Source organism: Pelodiscus sinensis, chromosome 7 (assembly GCF_052426305.1).
Source record: "Pelodiscus sinensis isolate ZL-2025 chromosome 7, ASM5242630v1, whole genome shotgun sequence".
In the NCBI taxonomy this organism is placed as follows: Eukaryota; Metazoa; Chordata; order Testudines; family Trionychidae; genus Pelodiscus; species Pelodiscus sinensis.
Window position 1 is genome coordinate 12,800,548 of NC_143058.1, and position 21,363 is coordinate 12,821,910.

The window sequence follows — 21,363 nt, forward strand, 5'->3', positions numbered from 1 at the left end:
TCAAAAAGCGAATTCTCTCCAGGACAAAGAGCGCCTAGAGGACTGTTCTCTACTGGCTGGGGTTTTGTTGTAGTCTGCCTTTCACTCTTACTTAGAGGGTGACCTTACACTACAGGGTATAAAAGGAGCCCTATCAGAGCTCGTTATCTACAGAGGATGGGAACCTGTGAACAAGGCACTGGAGGGAGAGCAGAGGACTTGGGACAGAGTGCTAGGAACGTGAACAGGACATAATTCTGTGGGGGTGGGGGGTTAGTATGGTGTTTGAATGAGAAAATTAAAAATAGCAGCTACACATGCATGCATAATATACAGACAATGGGAGGTTCTCCCAAAAAGAAAAAAGCTGTTGGTGGGTCACCTTAGTAAAAGTTTGAACCATTGTTTTGATCTTTTCCTTCCTAAGATAAACAGACAGCTCTTTGGGTCTCACACTAAATCATGTGTTTTACAATCCAGCACATTGAAATAACAGGGATAGTCTGAACAGAGTAAAGTGCTGAGTAGTCCCAGGAATTCAGTGGGTTAGATATACAAAGATGTTGGTATGTGAGTTAAAAAACCCAAATAAATCCAAGATCCCCAAAGGTGACTCAGAGCAGACGACAGGGATGGATCCATTTTAGAGGCACCAAACTTATTTGTGAGCGACAACATAAGCTTTGCATATTCTTAGCCTGCCAATAGTACTGGATCCTGCCACAGGAATAAGTCAGACACCACATGGAAGAACTCAAAGCCAGCTTTCACACTTCGATCTGAGAAAGCTGCCCAAGAGACCATAGCCATCCCTCTCGGCCTTTAAATAGAAAACTTAGAAAAGCAACAGTGTAAAGACATTATTGCTAACTACTTTAGCAAGGGAGTCCTGGCTCTACAACTGAGCAAGATCAGGGAATCTCTGTGCACTGGAGAAGACCCAAAATAGCATTAGCAGAGCCTAAATATAAAGAAAATGTAAGAACATAAGAATGGTCCTACTAGGTCAAACCAAAGGTCCATCTAGCCCAGTATCCTGTCTGCTGACAGTGGCAAATACCAGATACCCCAGAGGGAGTGAACAGAACAAGTAATCATCAAGTGATCCCTCTCCTGTCATAAGAACATAAGAACGGCCGTACTGAGTCAGACCAAAGGTTCTTCTAGCCCAGTATCCTGTCTATCGACAGTGGCCAGCATCAGGTGCCCCAGAGAGGCTGGACCGAAGACAATGATCAAGCGATTTGTCTCCTGCCATCTCTCTCCAGCCTCTGAAAAACAGAGGCCAAGGACACCATTTTATCCTCTGGCTAATAGCCTTTTATGGACCTAGCCTCCATGAAATTATCTAGCTTCTCTTTAAACTCTATTATAGTCCTAGCCTTCACAGCCTCCTCTGGCAAGGAGTTCCACAGGTTGACTACACGCTGTGTGAAGAAGAACTTTCTTTTATTCGTTTTAAACCTGCTACCCATTAATGTCATCCATTTCCAGCCCCTGACAAACAGAGGCAAGAGGCACCATTCCTAACCATCCTGGCTAATTGCCATTGATGGACCTAACCTCCATAAATTTATCTAGTTCTTTTTTGAACTCTATTAAAATCGTGATCTTCACAACATCCTCTCGCAAAGAGTTACACAGGTTGATTGTGTGTTGCATGAAGTAAAACTTCCTTTTTTTGTTTTAAACTTGTTACCTATTAATTTCATTTCTCAACTCCTAGCTCTTATGTTATGGGAACAAGTAAATAACTTTCTCTTATTCACTTATTCCACACCAGTCATGATTTTATAGACCTCTATCATCAGGGCTCGCCAGCCGCATTGTCCGGCGATCTGCACATGAACAGATCGCCCGAACCCGGCTCTTCTGGGTTACGATCTACTTGCCACAGGTGAGTAGATTGTATTATTTGTTGAGCCCTGTCTATCATATCTCCCCTTAGTCTCCTCTTTTCTAATCTCTCATCATATGGCAACCGTTCCAAAACCCTAATCATTTTTGTTTCCATTTTCTGAACTAAGATACCTTTTCTGAGATGAGGCGACTGCATTTGTACGTAGCATTCAAGATGTGGACGAACCATGGATTTATACAGAGGCAATAAGATATTCTCTGTCTTATTCTCTATCCCTTTTTTAATGATTCCTAACATTCGGTTTGCTTTTTTGACTCCTACTGCACATTGAGTGGATGTTTTCGGAGAACTATCCATAGTAACTCCAACATCTCTCTTAAGTGATTATAGCTAAATTAATCCCCATCATATTGTATATATAGTTGAGATTATTTTTTCCAATGTGTATTACTTTGCACTTATCAATATTACATTTCATTTGCCATTTTGTTGACCAATCACCTAGTTTTGTGAGATCCTTTTGCAGTTCTTCACAATCTGCTTTGATCTTAACTATCTTGAGCAGTTTAGTGTCATCTGAAAATTTTGCCACCTCGCTGTTTACCTTTTTCTCCAGATCATTTATAAATAAGTTGAATAGGCTCGCTATGCTCATCCGCTACACTCTCTGGTAGCTTTCTCTGGGAAGGGGGGCAGGAGCAGGCTGGAGGTAGGTGTGTGGCCGGGGGGAATGTACATGAAGAGGCTGGGAGTGTGGGGTCATGGTGGAAGGGATGAGTGAGGGGGCTGGGGATGTGAGGTCTTGGCAGGGTGCGAACGGCCTGCAGGTGCGGGGTCCTAAGAGGGTGGTGACTGAAGTGGCTGCGGGTGTGGGGTTTCGGCGGGACGGTAAGTGAGGGGTCTGGGGGTGCCCAGAAGCAGAAGCAGGGCCAGAAGTGTCTGGATGAGAGGCAGCAGGGGATGGGGGAGTAGGAGAGCATGCTGAGTGATCTGCAGCTGTCCCCCACCAAGGCTCTGCTGGCTCCCGGTGGAGATGGCCTGGTTGCAGGAGCCAGAGCCCAGCAGCAGGTGGTGAAACAGGAAGCTGGAGCTGCTTCCACCAGAGCCCTGAAGTGCAGTGAGGAGCTGCTGCCACCCCCTGGCCCTCCTGCAGGGAAGCCAGGAACCTAGCGTGCCCCCCAGGAGGGGCCAAGAGACCTTTGCCTGCCAGAGCCAGAGCCCCAGCCCCGCCCATCCCAGCCTCACTCCTGGAGAGGGCAGGAGATTCACCCCAGCCCCAGTAGTGAAAAGTTCCCATTCTGCTGTGAGCCACGAATGCTGCTTCCCCTTCTGACTCTGCCGAAGCTGTGGGGGGTGAGGAACGCAGAGGATGTAATGATGTCATTCTGTCGTCCCGCGGGAAAATGTTTTTGTAGAGAGAGAGGGGGACTAAATCCACAGGATCCCCCTAGTCCACACGCTTGTTGACTCCCTCAGAGAACTCTCGCATATTAGTAAGGCATGATTTCCCTTTACAGAAACCATGCTGACTTTTCCCCAACAAATAATGTTCATCTATGTGTCTGACAATTCTATTCTTAACTATAGTTTCAATTAATTTGCTTGGTACTGACCTTAGACTTACCAATCTGTAATTGCCATGATCATCTCTAGAGCCCTTTGTAAATATTGTCATCACATTAGCTACCTTCCAGCCATCAGGTACAGAAGTTGATTTAAAGGATAGATTACAACCCACAGTTAATAGTTGCACAATTTTATGTATGTGTTGACTCTTGGGTGAATGCCATCTAGTCCTGGTGACTTGTTACTGTTAATTTTATCAATTTGTTCCAAAACCTCCTCTAATGATACCTCAATCTGGGACAATTACTCAATTTATCACCTAAAAAGAATGGCTCAGGTATGGGAATGTCCCTAACATCCTCAGCAGTGAAGACCAAAGCAAATAATTCATTTAGTTTCTCCACAATTATCTTATTGTCTTTGAGTACTCCTTTAGCATCTCGATCATCCAGTGGCCCCACTGGTGGTTTAGCAGTCTTCTTACTTCTGATGCACTTAAAAAAATGTTTTGCTTTACTATGTTTTTACACTTAATTTGACAGAGTTTATGCTCCTTTCCATTTTCCTCACTAGGATTTAACTTCCAATTTTTAAATGATGCCCTTTTTATCTCTGACTGCTTCTTTTACTTAGCTGTTAAGCCACAGTAGCACATCTTCGGTTGTTTTACTGTGTTTTTTTCACTTAGGGTATACATTGAAGTTGGGCCTCTATTATGGTGTCTTTGAAAAGTCTTCATGCAGCTTGCAGGGAGTTTACTTTTGACACTGTACTTTTTAATTTCTGTTTAACCAACCTCCTCATTTTTGTGTAGTTTTCCTTTCTGAAATGAAATGCCATAGTGCTGAAGTGTTTTCCCCACCTTTATAATCCTGACCAGACTCTCCGCAGTATTGCCATTCCCAAACGTTCAAAAATCTTGCATCTAAGTGGTTTTTACCAATGAAAGCTTATGCCCAAACATATCTGATAGCAGGCCTGCCTGTGGGGGAGGGGGAAGGGCAAAGGGGTAATTGCCCCAGGGCCTGGAGATTGAAAGGGCCCAGAGCCATTTCCCAAGAAAGTGAGTCAAAATGGCATCTGCTAACCCTGCAGACTAATAAGTGGAAGCCAATCAAAGATGCAGAACCAACAACAGATGGCCAGTCAAAACCAACCCAGCTCAAAAGATGAAATAATGGGGGGGGGGGGGGGGGAGAAAAAGAGGGGGTACTTTTTTACATTAGTCCAGCAGCAAAAGTCTTCACGTGAAATGTTCACAATTCTTCAGCATGGTCACAGTACACCAAGTTCATAAACATTTTGCAACTAGAAAACAGGTAACTTTCAATGAATATTTTGCCCAGCTCCAACTGTCAAGAGGAGGATCACACAATAATGTCACAGCCAGGAGTTAATCCAGTCACCAGCCATACCCAAGACAGTAGAATACCTTTCGACATACCAATTCAAAATCAGTAGGTAGTCATATACACAGTGGCTAATTACGTGACCTCAAAACCACAAAGAACCTATTTTATCAAATTAGATTAAACATTTGTCCCACAATAGATGCTTCCTTGCCTTACAAAGGTACTATTAGCAACATTCCTGCAAAACTGTGTTTTTCCAAAGAGTAGGACAAAAAGGACACACATTAAATTATAAGTACATCTCAGCACATGTTCTTTTGAATAAATGAGAGACAAGAATATAATCAAGTTTATTTCCACTGTCCTTTACTAATGGGTCTAAATTATTAGTCTTCAGTGGGGAATGCTTCTGCCTGCTCTGAGCTGGATGGTTTACCTAGCACAAATGAATGTCAAGAAATCATCAAAAGGCTTCCCAAAGAATACATAGTTTGCACTAATTGATGGACTCTCAAAGCTGAAATAATCTGTAGCAGCTTCAGCATCATGCCAGAGATAAGACCTTTCAGACTTCTGATTCCCCAGGGAGTTTGGAGAAAGTCCCAATTTGGGGAGTACAGTTCATTCTACCCTCTTTGTGCCAATGAAAGCCCAGTTCCCATGGAAAACAAGCATTCTACTCATTATCAGTGAGGGTTTCTTTCTAGATCTCATTTTTTAAACAAACCTGAAAGCAGAGATGACATGGTATTTACCAGAGGTGGTTTTTACTGCCTCCAGAAAAATCAGTCTCACTTTAAGGCAGTTTCTATTTTAAAAACTATTTTGTTAATATATACCACATTACACTTTGTTTTAGTTACATAGTGAACTTGTGGTTACACAAGACAGTAGATTCAGAGATTTAGAGAGGTCAAAATAAAAAGTAAAATGGCAGTAGGTATAATACTATATATGTAATTATAATACGGAACATCTGAATGTCTATATATGTTTTGGTTTGGCATTTTCTTCAAGGAAGTTGTACATGTCACAACTTGTATCTTGGTTTTCAAAAATTTTTAAGTGAAAGTTGAAAACATTTGATTATATGACATGGACAATAATGTGGGGTTGTAGGCTGAAAGAGATAACCAATAAGAGGCATGCGGCGTTTCATACTACCAGACCAGGTCTATTTAGCCATACAGCATTCGATAGCAAGTGACCAATTTTGAGGCAGTAGTCAGACCAAGCTAATTCTTCAGTTCTGAACAGACGTACCCAAAGTTTCAAAAGATTCATTCTGTGCTTGCTGGACACTGGTGCAATTATTGTTCCCAGTTTAAACTAGATTTAAGCCCATATTTACCAGCACGCTGTCCTACACTAGTATTTCCTTGGAAATTGCTCACCCTGTGTAAAAGAAAGAGCACAAATCTCTACACTGAAAGAACACACGTCAGTTTGCAAATACCAGCCTATGAAAGCTCTCTGAAGTGGTCTCAAATCATGCCTCAGCCAAGGAGACCCAGTAGACGGTGACAGCTTTAAATGAGAAGGGCAGAGAGGGAGGCACACCCACCTGAACAGAGGACACCCTTGTATCGGGCACAGGAGAAGTCATCGCACTCGCAGAACAACCCGTAGATCTTTCCAAACTCACTCTTGTAGCAGACACAGTGGTTGCAGCTGCATTCCCCCCTGCCACTGCAGACAGGTTTGCCTTCAGCCTCCCGGCACAGGTTCTGGTACATGTTCCCGCTCTCTCCCTCTTCACATTCACACTTGGCTCCCAAATAGCCTGAGTCACATTCACATAGTCCACAGGTGTAAGTCCCATTCCCACTGCACTTGCTGCTGTTCCGTTCTAGCCACGTCGTACATCCGCAAGTGCAGTTGTACGTGACCTCCACTTCCAAGGTGTCCCGGAACCCTGCTGGCTTGATGGTAAAAGTGTGCGAGGTTGTCTCGGCAGGGCAGCTCCGAGCTTCTACAGAAACCTCAAAGGAAACCTAACGAGGAACATTGAGTCAGAATAAATGGGGAGCTTACATTGTAGTTTCTGAAACATCAAACGACAACATGGTCTAATGGGAGGGGTAGTGGCCTGAGATACAGGAGACCCAGCTTTGCCATGAGACCTTGGGCAAATCAACTCTCCACTGTTTGTTTCCCTTTCCAAATTGTTGGTACTCTTGTCTATTTACACTGAACCTTTTCAGGGCAGGTACCATCGTTCCCATGCCTCTTAGTGCAGGGGGAGGTCCTAATGTTAGTTGAGGCCTCTAGACATTATTGTAATGCAAATAATTAACAAATAACAAGACTTTAAGAACTCTGCAGGGTCTAGAATTCAAGAACAAATTTTCAAAACTTAAGAAGCTAGATTCTACTTAGAATAAGGACAACCCAGGATATTACAGACCAATCATCTTAACTTCTGTACCATGAAATATAATAGTGCAAATAATTAAACAATCAATTTGCAAACCCCTAGAACAGTGTTTCTTAAACATCTCCAGGGAATCCGTGAGGCTGACAAACTGGAAACATCAATATGTACAACACATACAATCAGTGGACTGCTGGGGCTCCGCATAAATTTTTATGTATGTAAAGGGCTCCAGAGCCCAAAAATTTGAGAACCGCTGCCCTGGAAGATAATAAGGTGATAAGTAACAGTCAGCATGGATATCTCAAAAACAAATTGTGTCAAACCAACCTAAGAGCTTTCTCTGATAGGGTAACAATCCTTGTGGATGGGAGACGGCAATAGATGTTGTAAATCTTGATTTCGTAAGGCTTTTAATACTGTCTCACGTGACCTACTCAAACAAATTTGGAATATACAACCTAGATGGAGTTACTCCAAGGCGTGTGCATAATCTGTTGGAAAACCATATGCAGAGAGGAGTTTGTGATGATTGAAAAGATTCCCGCCCAATAAAAAGTCTATTTAAACAATAAGGGTGCATCTATACTGCACCGGTAGCTCGAAATAAGCTAATTGCGTAGCTTATTTCGAGTGTATTTCAAAATCTTATTTCGAAATTTGGCACTGTCATTTGGCGTCTACACAGTGCCAAATTTTGAAATAGCGCGCTATTCCGAAACGTCCGTTAATCTTCACAGAACGAGGTTTACAGGGACATCGGAATAGCGAGCCCATTATTTCAAAAGCTATTTCAAAATAACGGGTTTGTTTAAAAGATGAGGAAAAGCTATTTCGGGATCCACATCATAGGAAACTATCAATCTCTTTGTCTTCAGCTGCCTGGGGAAGAAGGTCAACTGGAGACCCAAGTCAGGTTAAAAAATTACCTATGACTTGAAGGCTTGCCAGACATACGAACAGCTGTTATAGACTAACTCGGCTACCCCTCTGAAGCTTTAGGGTAAGAGTTTGTTTGCAATAAGCTCTATTGCATTAGAACTAGCTGTGCCTTTCTTTTGATTTTAATTCTGCAACATACTTTGATCTGTCTGTTTTTACTTGAAATGACTTAAATCCTACTGTTTGTACTTAATAAAAGCACTTTTGTCTACTGTCAAGCCTAGTGTAAATAACTGTTACCTGGGGGAGGCATGGCAATGAGTGTGCATATTCCTCTTGCCTGAATGAGCTTTCACTGTGTAAAACTCTTACACGGAGAAAGACGGATTGATTTGGGGGTGTGATCCCTTTTGGGGGCGGTTTCCTGGGCGCTGTGCCCTAGAACTGCATTATCCCAGAGCTGAAATGGTTCAGTGTCTATATTGCTCTTTGCGGGGGAGTTAACCCAGCTCTGTGCCTTGTCTGGGGGAGATCAGGAAATCTGACCCAGCAGGACAGAGTGCTAAGGAGCCTCAGAGAGCAAGTCGGTGAGTGTCAGAGGTATAATCACACATGGGGAACAGCCAGAAGGGGTCTTCTATGACTACACCCTATCACAGAGTTATCAGTGGTTCACAATCAAGCTGTCAGGGCATGCTGAGTGGGGTCCTGCAGGGACCAGTTCTGGGTCTGGTTCTGTTCAATACTGTCATCAGTGATTTAGATAATGGTACAGGCAAAAGAGAAGTCTGGGGACGATACCAAGCTGGACGGGGTTCCAAGTAGTTTGGAGGACAGAATTAAAATCTGAAATGATCTGGACAAACTGGAGAAATGGTCTGAAGTAATAAAATGACATTCAGGGACAAATGCGAAGTGCTCCACTTAGGAAGGAGCAATCCGGTTCACACATACAGAATGGGAAATGACTGCCTAGGAAGGAGTACTGTGGAAAGAGATCTGGGAGTCAGAAGATCACAAGTAACACTGTTGGGAAAAAACAAAAACAAAAGGACCATTGGTTTGGGCCATATTAGCAATGTTGTAAGCCGAACACGAGAAGTTATTCTTCTGCTCTACTCTGCGCTGATTAGGCCACAGCTAGAGTATCCTGTCCAATTCTAGGTGCCACGTTTCAGGAAAGATGTGGAGAATTGGAGAAAGGACAGAGGAGAGCAACAAAAGAAGATCAAAGGTCAAACACGAGCAAGGGCAATGTGGGGGGACATACGGGATCACGTAAGACCCCAATGCTATGGGCACAAGGAGCAAGAGGCTGGCCAGCAACTGGGAGAGGGACAAACGGAGGGGTGGGCTGTCATCCCTCCCGGCCTTGCTGGCAGTGGTGAGGAAAAGCGGAGCCCACTGAAGGGCTCCCCCATCCTTCCTGGCAGGAAGCGGAGCGACATGGCTGTTGGAGAAGCTAAGCAGCGGGTCCGTCTTACTCTGCTTACCTTGCTTGCTGCTGGTAAGTACACTAATTCCCCAGACCATCTGGGTTAGGGGAAGAGGTAGGGCGGGGCAGGTCCTGGATGGAGTGGGGTTGTGTTGGCCCTTCACCAGGTTTGGGTGGGGGGATTATCGTGGCTGGTGGGCCCCTGGTTTCCCCCAACCAGTTGCTCCTGAACATGACCTATGAGGGAAGACTGAAAAAATTGGGATTGCTTAGTCTGGAACAGAGATGACTGAGAGAGGATAAAAATTGTTTAGAATAAGGACAAGAAGCAATGGGCTTAAATTGCAGCAAAGGCAGTTTAGGTTGGATTTTAGGGGAAAAAGTCCTGTCAGGGTGGATTAAATTGCCCAGGGACATAACTGAAACCTCCATCACTGGCGATTTTTAAAAGCAGCGTAGACAAATCAGAGGTAGTCTAGGTGCTCTTAGTCCTGCCATGAGTGCAGGGGACTGGACAAGATGACCTCTCAGGGTGCCTTCCAGTCCCATAATTCTACTCTAAATACAGAGGGTAAAAACTGGCTTTGAGTTGTCCTGTTTATTGTCTGAGTGATTCTGTAACAAACAGGCTCAAAGAGGGTTTGTTTTGTTTTTCTAACTTCCAGCCCGGAAACGTAATCTAGGATCTAAGAGTCAAGCTGGGAAGCCTGCTGCCTTCCCTGCGGCCATGTGTCTGTCACACAGGGCAGAATCTGGTCCCACAATGGGATCCTAGTTAATTCTTTTGCTGGAGCATGAGCCAGAACTGATTTCACTTCCTCATAGCTCTATTCACCCTACAGTGCCTATAGGAGCACAAACCGATTTCTGTCCCAAAGTAAGAGGTTCTGCATTCAGACAGGAGCAAAAAGGTGCAGTTTGTACATAGTTCCTTTGTCAGGCAGATCTGCACTTTGCATTTCATTCCAGTGGAGGTGGAAAAGATGTCTGTTATTATGCCTTTGAAACAGTGTTTCAGGTTTCAGTTTTAAACGTTTTGTGAGAACACCTGGAGCTGAAAATTCTCATCTTGCCATAGTCCTCTGGGTTCTCTCATCTTGAAATACCATAAGTATCATTCTAGCTTGGTGAGGGAGGTTAAACACATCATATGATCCAGGTGAAAGGAGTAGAGGCATAAAACAGAAATTGAATCTTAGCACGCTGCACAACATAGATCCCCCACAGTAATGTCTATTTCTATGTAAAAAATTCTCCACGTGGTTTCTAGGGGGAGGACAAATGTCAAACTGCGGAGTGTTTCAGTCTCCTGAACTCTGGTTCTGCAATTTAAAATGTAGTAGAAGCTGGGGGGCAGGCTGTCCGGCTCCTACTGCCTTTTAAATTGCAGAACTGCAGTGGGGTTTGGTCCTGGCGCAAGCTGGGACTAAGTGGGGCTGCCCACCCAGCTGGTGGTAGCCCCTGTCCGCAGGGGGTCCAAACTTCCTGCTGGGAACCCCCACAGCCAGGGGCTTCCCTGCCCCTATCCCACTGCCTCTGATAGACTAAAAGACTAACAGACTACTTTCTTACATCCCTAGCCTGTATAAAGGCTGGAGGGAGCTGCTTCAAAGAGTGCTTTGCTGTTACTAACAAACACAGGGTGCTGTTTCACATCTTGCAGTCCGGTCAGAAGCAAGCGAATGAGGAGAAAAGTACTGAGAGATCTTTGCATGGAAGGCATTATGTTAGTGCAAAGTCTTTTCATGCCAGGCCTCCAAATAAACCCTTCTGTTATCTACAAAATAAATCCAAGTGACTGTAGAAGACACAAAACAAAAATAGAGGGGCAGAAAATTCCTTCTCCTCCTCTAAAGAATCACCTTGAGTTCTCCCTGCTACTAGAATCCATCTGCTCTGTTCTTGTTTGCCAAATGGCAGCATGTGGATGGGACTCCAGCACCCCATTCCACCTAGTGGAAACTAGCAATACTGCCCCTCCTTCGGAAAAGGGGGCTGGGGGTGGAAGACTGATTTCCTAAACCTATAATGAGCAGAGAGAATGAGCAAAAATGCTAAATTACAGAGGAAATCAGATCAGAACAGAGAAACTGAGCTAAGGGGATCAGTGAAAAGCCAGTAGGATTACATGGACTGACACCAGTGCTTCTAGGATTAAACCACAGTAGATTTCGACCCCAATACCAATATTATCCTCTTTAGAGAAACTCTCTTAACAGCTTTAAGAGCCAGATTCTGCTGCCACTGAAGTCAATGGGAATTTTACAATTGACTTCAAGTGGAGCAGGACGGAGCCCCAAACATGAAGTGAGGGAAATTCTCTTGGTACAAAAACTATTGTTCACTTTCAAGTTTTCTACAGCGAGGCAAACATCACAGCACTAATGGGCCATTGAGAGAAAGCAGAGAAGCATGAAAATTAAAGGTGGCAGAGACCTACCAGCTCATATCCAGTATTCCCTTTGCCAGAACCAAATGCCCTATTAGTGCTCTATTCACATCAGGGGGGCTTCTCATTAGTAAGCTGCCTGACTCTCTGTCCTAGGTAGGAAATGCCCTTGCTGTGCTGCCTGCAGATTGTAGCCTTCCCTGCTCTTATCCCCAACATTATGATACTTTCTCCTCCTTTGTTTCAAAGAGCAAAAACAAGGCTAGGATTTCTACAGAGAGACCGTACATGCAGCCCACAGAGAAGACTGATCATGTCTATAACCTATGGCTGATACATGGAGCAGCCCTGACTTTCTCCCCAGAGATTCACACTTGGCTGGAAAGGGACAGATATTCATTATTTACATACCATTAAGACTGCTTACAGGAATTAGCCAGTGTCTTGCATTAGGGTTGCCAACCACTGTGCCATGGCAGAGCATCCTTAGTAGTGGAACTATAAATCAGACTGCACACTGCAAACACACACAAATATATGCCTCAGAGAGGTCTCTCTCCTCTAAGGGCAGGTCTTCACTTCCATGGAGATCAATGCTGTGGAAGTTGATCTTTCGGTGTTCCATTTAGCAACTCTAGTAAAGACCTGCTAAATCCAATGCTGACACCACTGTTGAGCACGCAGTCATGAGGAGTAAGGGAAGTCGATGGGAGCACTTCTCCTGTTGAGCTCCCCCTGCGGGGATGGTGCCCAAACTTGGCATGAGGTACATTGATTCCAGCTAAGTAATTTACGTATCTGGAATTGCGTACTGTCAAGCAACTTTCATCCCTCACAGTTTACTAGACAAATCCAAACCAAGACCCGAGCAGCAGTTAAAAAAAAAGGGAAGCTACAAAGTTTACTGAGGAGACGAAAGAGGAGGGAGGATTGCTGGAAGAAGTGGGCTTTATGGAGGGTTTCAAGGAGATGACAGACAGCAGCTGGCAGATGAAGACAAGGCGGGAGCTCTGTGGCCAGGAGCAACAGGAGATTAAAAAAAGCAGTAAAACAAGACCTCTGGGAAGACAGGAGGCCACAGCGTGGAGCTGAAGAGTATCAGGAAGTCAAAGTGTAAACACAAGAAAACCTGATGATTCGACAAAACCCCTTCCTGCCTCCCAGCTGTATTTAGCTGGGAAGTGTGTTGCTTTCAGACCCAAAAGTACCTTCGTGCAAGGAAGCTGGATGTTGCCATTCTAACGTGCGGCTCTAAAAGCAGGTGCCAGACGATCCTATAAATGGCAAAGAAAGGAATCCTACACGTCACTTCAAGCTTCCTCCCCTATTGTTTGGGCTTCTATCCAGCGGGGTAGCCACAGATGGGCCTGAGTGGGCCACGGCCCACTCACTTAGTATCCAGCCACACACAGCCTGAATCCTGGCTCTGCTCTCGCCTGGTCACGGGGGCATGCCCCTCTCCGCCCAGTGCTCCAGCAGACCTGGAGAACGGAGTCAGGGCTGGCCCTGCTCTGCTCACCCAGAGTTTCCGCCAGGGAGTGGCGTTAGGGTTTTGTAAGCTCCTGATTCTGCCAGGTAGCTGGAGCACTGGAGCCAGGCCAAGTCCTGGCACCCTGTTCCCACTGGGAGCAGCGGGAGGCTGCACTCATACCCTGACCTGGCTCCCCACGAGAGCAGTCGGTGGCTGGAGTGGAGTAGGACCCCTGGCCAGGGTAACTTCCCTCCCTTCCCCATGGCAAGAGGGGGGCAGGGAGGAGAGGTGGCCCCATCACTGCCCGCCCACCTGAAGTCAAGGCCCACCCACTTGTCCCATCCTGGCTACATCTCTGCTTCTGTCACTCAATAAGACTCAGCATGTTGAATGTTATTACCTTCCTTTGCCTTCCTGCACTGACCCCATGAAGGCTTAACTCATAATGCAAAATGCTTTCTGCAGACTATGCTGGGGATCAGAAGGCACCTGGATGAACCTTTATGCATGTGCCAAACCATAGTGAGCATGATCAAGCACAGTAGCAGATAATGCACAGGGAGCTCTAGCCTTAGGACCTCTATCTTTGCCAGAGGATGGATTAGATTATCTAATCATCACATCTTTAACTACCATAGTCCAAATAGTTTATGAGATTTTTGATCCCTACCCAGGAAGACAAGACTATTATCCAGTTTTTTATTTCCCCAGAAAGGCACGAAGTTTGAAAAGGCCCATTTCTCAAGATGCTTAAAAGAGTCTGAAGAAGACTTTCCCGCAGTCCTCTTTTGCCTTTTCCAGATTCAATAGGCTACGTCTACACTGCAAGGTTTTTGCGCAAAAACACCTGTTTTTGCGCAAAAACCCGTGGAGCATCCAAACCTCAAATGCACTTTTGTGCAAGCAAATCAACAGTTAAACACCAGAAGAGAGGGCTTTTGCCGGTGTAGGTAAACCTCCTTTTATGAGGCATAACTCCTTTTTGCACAGCTATTGCAGAAAAAGGCAAGTGTAGACGCTCATACGGGAAAAAGCACAGATGCTCTGATGGCCATTCTGTGAACGGCCATCAGAGCTTTCTTGCGCAAGAGCCTCCATGCAGTGTGGACGCTCTCTTGCGCAAAAGCACATCTTTTGCGATGCGCATTGAGGTGTGGATGTGCTCTTGCACAAACTCTTGTGCAAAAGGCTTCTTGTGCACAAAGCATATAGTGTAGATGTAGCCAGCTTGTTTAGCAGGCTAACACAAAAAGGAATGGCTCAAGACTGGTGCTAAAATGGTATGTGACCTTTTCACAAAAATAACTATTCCTCCCCTCCCCCTGCCTTAGGACCCCAGAAATGCCAGCCACAGGAAGAGTTGGACTACACGCACATTTTAGTCCTAATGTGTTAAATCTGTAACTCATCTGATACCAGTGTTGTTGCATCAGAGGTGAACTTGGCCCACTGATTAAAAACCAGGTAAAGTCAGCCAGAAATGATGAAACCAGCTTTTTCAATAACAATCCAAGTACCCAGGAGTCTTATTTTTTTGTAATTGTTTAAACACCATTCCTGTTTCAAAGCCTTGTAACACCCCAGCACCCTGACCTGGCTCCCCACTCTTAGCCCCCAGTAGAAAACTGTAAATCTTCTAACAGAAGGAAACCAGAATAATGGCATTCAGCTACTCCAGACATCAGTGTGGCAAGCATACCACAGATGGCAAGATGGTGCAAACTGGCCTGTCTCCTTTGACTTCAATGGATCCATGATGACGTATAAAATCTGGCCATTTGAATTTTTGATCAGCCTGAATTTTTGCATGCAAGGCAGAAATAGACTAGTATAGAGCAGCTAGTCCGAGACAACGCATGCTGAAGGACTTTATCCCTTGAAATGTGTGCAGCATGGTATTGAGTCAATCGACCAAACAGTAACAAATCAGTCTTGAAAAACATCGAAGAAAAATCTTTGACTACCAAAGCACAATCATTTAATCAGGAGATGCCTGTGCGGCAGGCCTTAGTTTCCACCCACAGGTGGAATGACAATAGGAAAGAAAAAGACCTAAGAGACAATCACTAAATCCTCCCAGGAGAACTGAAAGCTAAAAATAAAAATATCTTTCCACTCTTATTCTGATTTTGGCCCAAAAGTTCCATCCTTTGTCCTTTCTGGTAATTTAGTATATTGCAACATTTCCCTACATGTCCTGAAAACAGACTTAACATAGCAGATCAATTCATTTATCTTACAAACATGCAACTTTACAAAATTCAGAGCTCAACTTTTCTGTTTATGAATTATAGCAGAAGAGATTCCAATATGGGATAGTATTAACATTAGGGGCAAGCTGTGTTTTTACCCTATGCTATAGTCTTGAGTTGTATCTCAGATTCACCAAATGACAGATAGTGCTACTATGCAAGCGTGATTTGCTTTTTGTACATTTCTCACTTTTGTAAATACCATAGAGAAGGTTACTGAAATGGAATACTGGTAGGCGAATGTGTTTTGGGAGATACAGGAAATCTCAGACATGATTATAAGAACATGTATAATATTTAAAGGACTGATTAGAGAATTTTGAGAAAATAAAAGGAGATAGGAAAGAAGCTGACACAGATGACTGGGATCAGAGTCTATTCCTGCCTTTCATAGTCCACAGATTGATCAAGAAAACTCCACGCATGTGACTGAAAACAGGACACCTGTTTTCCCTCATTCCAAGATCAGCGCTGATCTTAAACAGATTTACTTCTCACAAGACCACCAGCTCTTAGCACTTTAAGATCATCAACATTAACTAGGCCTGCAAATGTTGGCCACAGGAGGAAGCTAAATGAGTATTATACCCTCAACACAGGTAACTATTAGGCAAAGAAGAGTGAAATGACTCCCCCAAGATCACAGGATATCAACAACCCATCGAATGGAGATGCAAAAATCAAGCTTACTGTGTCTCCTATTTGGAGATCTGCACACTTCCTGACCCCAGGATACAACAAGCCATCTTGGCACGTAGCTGTGAAGGTTAGGCTGACATCCTCAGGATTGTCCCATACAGTTAGTTCCACTTTAGACCGAATACTCTAGAAAGCAAACAGAAAAGAAACCCATCAGTTACTAAAATCCATAGGTATCTTTCTTGTGCATATTCTTCTTCTTAGTCTATTGAGGTCCTTATGCTGTGCTCAGTGTGGCTGGGCATCTATATACATTTAAAAAAAAAATCACATGTAAATATCACATCATCAACTTTTTGGCAACCAAAGCTAGAATTCACACACATGCACCCACTCCTTCATAGAAAGGCTAGTCATCTTCAAACAGACACAAAAAGTATTTTCTCCACTTAGAAAGTAAAGGACTTATAAAACATTTCTCATATCCCAAAAACATCAGGAGGAGATTTTATGGTAGATCAAGGACAGTATTGTACATGTGTCCATAATGCTGTATATTCAAATCACATCAGACTAATATATCTGAGGACTGTTTGTGCACAATTTGACTGGAAAGCAGAGATGTATAAACGGATCTTAAAACAAATCTTTCTGTGCCAAGAAGGAAAACTGCTCTAGAGTATGAATGGGCTCTGTTTTCTACCTCTGAAGTGAAGGCCAGCCTTTAGCCTGGACATCCATAACTCTCCTGAATAAAATTACTTATTATGAAAATACAGGGCCTGATTCTCCACTTGCTCCCTGGGATGTCATTTACATCTGTGGAAAGAGGGTAGAAAACCTTACAAAAAGGCAGAATTACCACACCAGTAATTGTACTGTATTAGTTTGTTGGATAATAGTGCTGGTCACAAAATCAACAGTTTTCCAGAGAAAATATTTCTCACTGGGTATATCTACACAGCAAAGTTATTTTGAAATAACTTTACCAGCGTCTACACATCCAAACCTCTATTTCAAAATTAAATCGAAACAGCGGAGGGCTTATTTTGAAATCGGTAAACTTCATTCCACGAGGAATAGCGCCCATTTTGAAAATGCTATTTCGAAAAAAAGCACTGTGTAAATGCTTATTTCAAAATAGGGGGCCTCCAGCCGTTCCCAGGGTGCCTGGTGGTCACTCTGGGAACAACCAAGAAAACTCTTCTCCCTTCCCTTCTTCCTGGAGCCCTTAAAGGGGCAGACTCTGGCCACAGTGCCTGTGCCAGTTCCAAGCCTGCCAACCCAGAGCCAGGAGTCACTGCATCTGACCCAGTGGCCTCAGCATGAGCCAGGCAGCCAGTGCCAGCCAGCCCTCCACTGCTCCCCAGGACCAGTCTGCCAGCTCTGAGGAGCCTGCCAGAGGCCAGAAAAGGTGGGTGCCTGCCTGGTCCAGTGCGGAGATCAGGGACCTAATTCAGGTTTGGGGGGATGCCTCCAATGTTCATGATCTCTTCACTAAACAGAGGAACGCAACCATCTACAGGCGGATGGCTGCAGCCTGGCCACCAAAGGCCACCTGCGAACCCATGAGCAGATTCGCATGAAAATAAAAGCGCTACGGTAGGCGTATGCCAGGGCCACAGGGGGCAGCTCCCAACCAAGGGCAGCCCCAGCCCCCAACCCCTATTTTGATGCTGTGGATCACATTCTGGGGGGGCAGGACGGTCCGTGCCCCCCAGGTGGTCATCGACCCTGGGGCAGAGCTTGCTGCCTCCTGCTGCTCCAGCCCCTGCTGCTCCCCAGCTACCGCTCCTCCTCCCACTCCTTCTCTCCATCTCGCTTCTTCCTCCTTACCCTCTCCACACTTCCAGGGATGCTTAGACCCCCCCGCACCCACGGTGCTGGGAGACAGTTGGGCCGGCAAGACCCCCCCAATCCTGAGCTTCTCCTCCCCCTTCCTTCCCTTGCCTCCCCCTGCCAGCTCCCTCCTCCCACGTTTCCCCCCTCCCCTCTCCCACCTTCTTTCCCCAGTCTCACCTCAGTTTCATCCCCCCTCCCATCCCAGTTTTGTTCAATAAAGAGGCTTTGTTGTAATGAACATGTGTCTTTTATTGTACAGCAGGAAGGTGGGTTAGGGAGGGGTAAGTGGAAGGATGTGAGGGAGGAATGAGGCACAAGACCTCAGTGAGGAACACCAGGGAGACTGTTACTGCCTGCAGAATGTGCTGCCAGGCTCACAGAAACACGTCCAGGAGAAGCACCAGAGTGCCCAGGGGCGGCTGTGGCTCCATTTTGCAGAGTGCTGTGGTGTCCTGAGTGAGGGCAACAAGAGCACGCAGAGAAAAAATGCTTTGCTGTCCCTCAGTGAGGTATGCAAGCAAGCAGGGAAACCTTAGAACCAGCTGTCCGGGGGGAAAAGGGGGGGGGGGAAGTCCCTTTAAGCACAGGTCTCAGCCTCAGGCAGCAGCCATACAAGGTAACTCCTGACCTAATACCCTGCCAGAACTGGTTCTGGCTGGCCTTAAATGCGATTCAGTGTCCTATCAGCTATTTTGAAATGCGTTTTGTGTCTAGATGCATTATTTCAAAATAAGCAATTCCAAAATAATTATTTCGAAATAAGATATTTTGAAATAACGCTGTAGTGTAGACATACCCATAGGGAAGGGGAAAACCAGACCAGCTTTGAATTGTTTTTGTTGAAAGACAGCAGGTTTTGTATGGGAATTTTTGTTGAGAACTGAAAAGAAAAGTTTCATTTTATTTCTTTTCAAAAATTTCTGATGGAAGAATTGTGCTCCTCTTCCATTTTCAGATTTGAGAGTTTGGAGGAAAGGGTGTCTCATCCCATCTCGGTAGCCCGTTTTATGCTCTTCTTCCTGATTTTTCGCTTCCCTCTCCACCACTGAGACATTTTAGGTCAAACAAACAAAAATATTCATTTCATTTTGAAATACTAATTTGAAACCAAGTTTCTTGTGTGTTTCTGCTTAGAAAAAAATTCAAAATAAAAAAATGCTTGTCAAGACAAAATATTTTGGTGTATAACTTTTTTTTTTTTTTAATCAAATCTAATAATGCTCTGGTAGGTTTTTTGCCCCAGTCTGATTTACACCCTTCTCCTGCCATTCCCCTCCCACACGTGCACACTCATTCAAGTGAGCATATTAGGAAACAGAACAAATTCAGAACTGCTATCAGTCAGACAGCTAATGTTGCCTGTGTTCATGCTGGAAGGCAATACTAATGCCTTTGGAAAGCAGCAGGGAATAAACTGGTGTAAACCATGTACATTTAAACAACCCAAGAGAAAAAAAATTCCTAATTTCCCATATCTATGTTGTAATATAGGAAACTATTTCCTGTCTGGAATCTGGATTGTGCTCTAGGGTTAAATGGGTTCACATTACAGTCCCTGCAGGGGTTCTGTTCCTTGGAGTTTGTATACAGTATGTTCCTATAAAGTTCCACACATGTCAGCCAAACCACTTCCTCAAAAACTTCTCTCACAGAAATTAACATTGACCTGTCATGATAACGTGCAATCTCTTCTTCCTGGTTTGGGCAAATTTCAGCGGCCCGCTGTATGTTGACAGGGAGATTAAATATCAGTAATGTAAATATATTGAGTTATCACTTGATCAAGACGGAGTCCATTTAAAGAGCTGGAGAAAAGCATTTTTCTATCAGCACTTGGAATACTCAGGCCTGTATCCTTTACTAACTGTCATTTAACCACTTGGTGCTACCACACATACTCAATAAACCAGAAGCATACTTTCTATGTTGTCCCCATGGACACTGATATGGATATGTCTATACTGAATGGGGAAAAAACAGTCTGTTCTTAGATTAGCTAGCTTGGGTTAAAAGAGCAGTGACGATATGTTTTTAACTTGGGATAGCAGCTCCAGTTAAAGCTATGAAAGGAGTATGGAACTGCTATCAAGCTACTAATCCCAGTAAAAAATTAAGTTGCCTTGTCCACGTTGCTATTTTAATCTGAGTTAGCTAATGTGGGTTAGTCAAGGAGAAAGACCCTTAAGAGGATTGGTTGAAGGTCTCAGGGTAAGTCTAGACTGCAACGTTTTTGCAGAAAAAGCTACGCAAAATGCGCTCCACATTTTGCATAGCTTTTCCTGCCTTTTTTTTTTTTTCTTTCTGGAAGAGGCTTTTCTGCCATTTGGCCTCATCTAGTCTGGGCCTCCTAGAAAATGGCGGAAAAGCCTCCTCTTTCAGAGGAGCCCTATGCCTCATAAAATGAGGTATATAGGGCTCCCCGAAAGAGCACGTTTTCTCTTCCGCAAAAAAAAGCGGACAAGCAAATGCGTTCCTCGGACGCGGTGGTACCTCTGGTATCCCGCAAAAACCCCGTAGTTTAGCCATAGCTCAGTAGCATACTCGTTTAAAACTAGACTGAACAGAACACTGAAGTTTAACATCCCTGTGGTGGGAAAAACACCTCAGCAGCCCAACATTGTGGCATTTAATAGCAGAAGGGGGAACTACACAAAAATGAGGTTAGTTAAACAGAAATTAAAAGGTACAGTGACAAAAGTAAAATATCTGCAAGCTGCATGGAAACTTTCCAAAGACACCCTAATAGACACCCTAATAGAGACCCAACTTCAATGTATACCCCAAATTAAAAAACACAATAAGAGAACCAAAAAAGGGCCACGGTGGCTTAACAACCAAGTAAAAGAAGCAGTGACAGATAAAAAAAAGACATCTTTTAAAAAATGGAAGTCACATCTTAGTGAGGAAAATAGAAAGGAGCATATACTTTGTTAAATTAAGTGTAAAAATATAATAAGCCAAAAAGGAGTATGAAGACCAGCTAGCCAAAAACTCAAAAAGCAATAGCAAAATGTTTAAGTATATCAGAAGCAGGAAGCCTGACAAACAACCAGTGGGGCCCTTGGACAATCAAGATGCTAAAGGAGCACTCAAAGATGATAAAGTAATTGCAGAGAAGCTAAATGCTTCAGTCTTAACGGCTGAAGATAATAGGGAGATCCCTAAACCTAAGCTATTATTTTTAGGTGTCCAATCTGAGGAATTGTCCCAGATTGAAGTGTCATTAGAGGAGGTTTTGGAACAAATTGATAAATTTAACAGTAACACGTAACTGGGACCAGATGTAATTCACCCAAGAATTCTGAAAGAACTCAAATGTGA

The 21,363-nt window shown here is 44.2% G+C and overlaps 1 protein-coding gene across 2 annotated transcripts in view; it reads right to left on the reverse strand.

Annotated features, from left to right (window-relative positions):
• The window catches only part of ITGB5 (integrin subunit beta 5), a 124,285-nt gene that overhangs the window by 31,265 nt on the left and 71,657 nt on the right, over nucleotides 1-21,363 (reverse strand). For both annotated transcript variants that reach the window (XM_075933150.2, XM_075933151.2), the window contains exons 9-10: nucleotides 16,252-16,386; nucleotides 6,323-6,752 (exon numbers count right to left, since the gene is read on the reverse strand). In XM_075933150.2, the coding sequence (XP_075789265.2) occupies nucleotides 6,323-6,752; nucleotides 16,252-16,386 (565 nt within the window). The remainder of the gene's footprint in view (nucleotides 1-6,322; nucleotides 6,753-16,251; nucleotides 16,387-21,363) is intronic.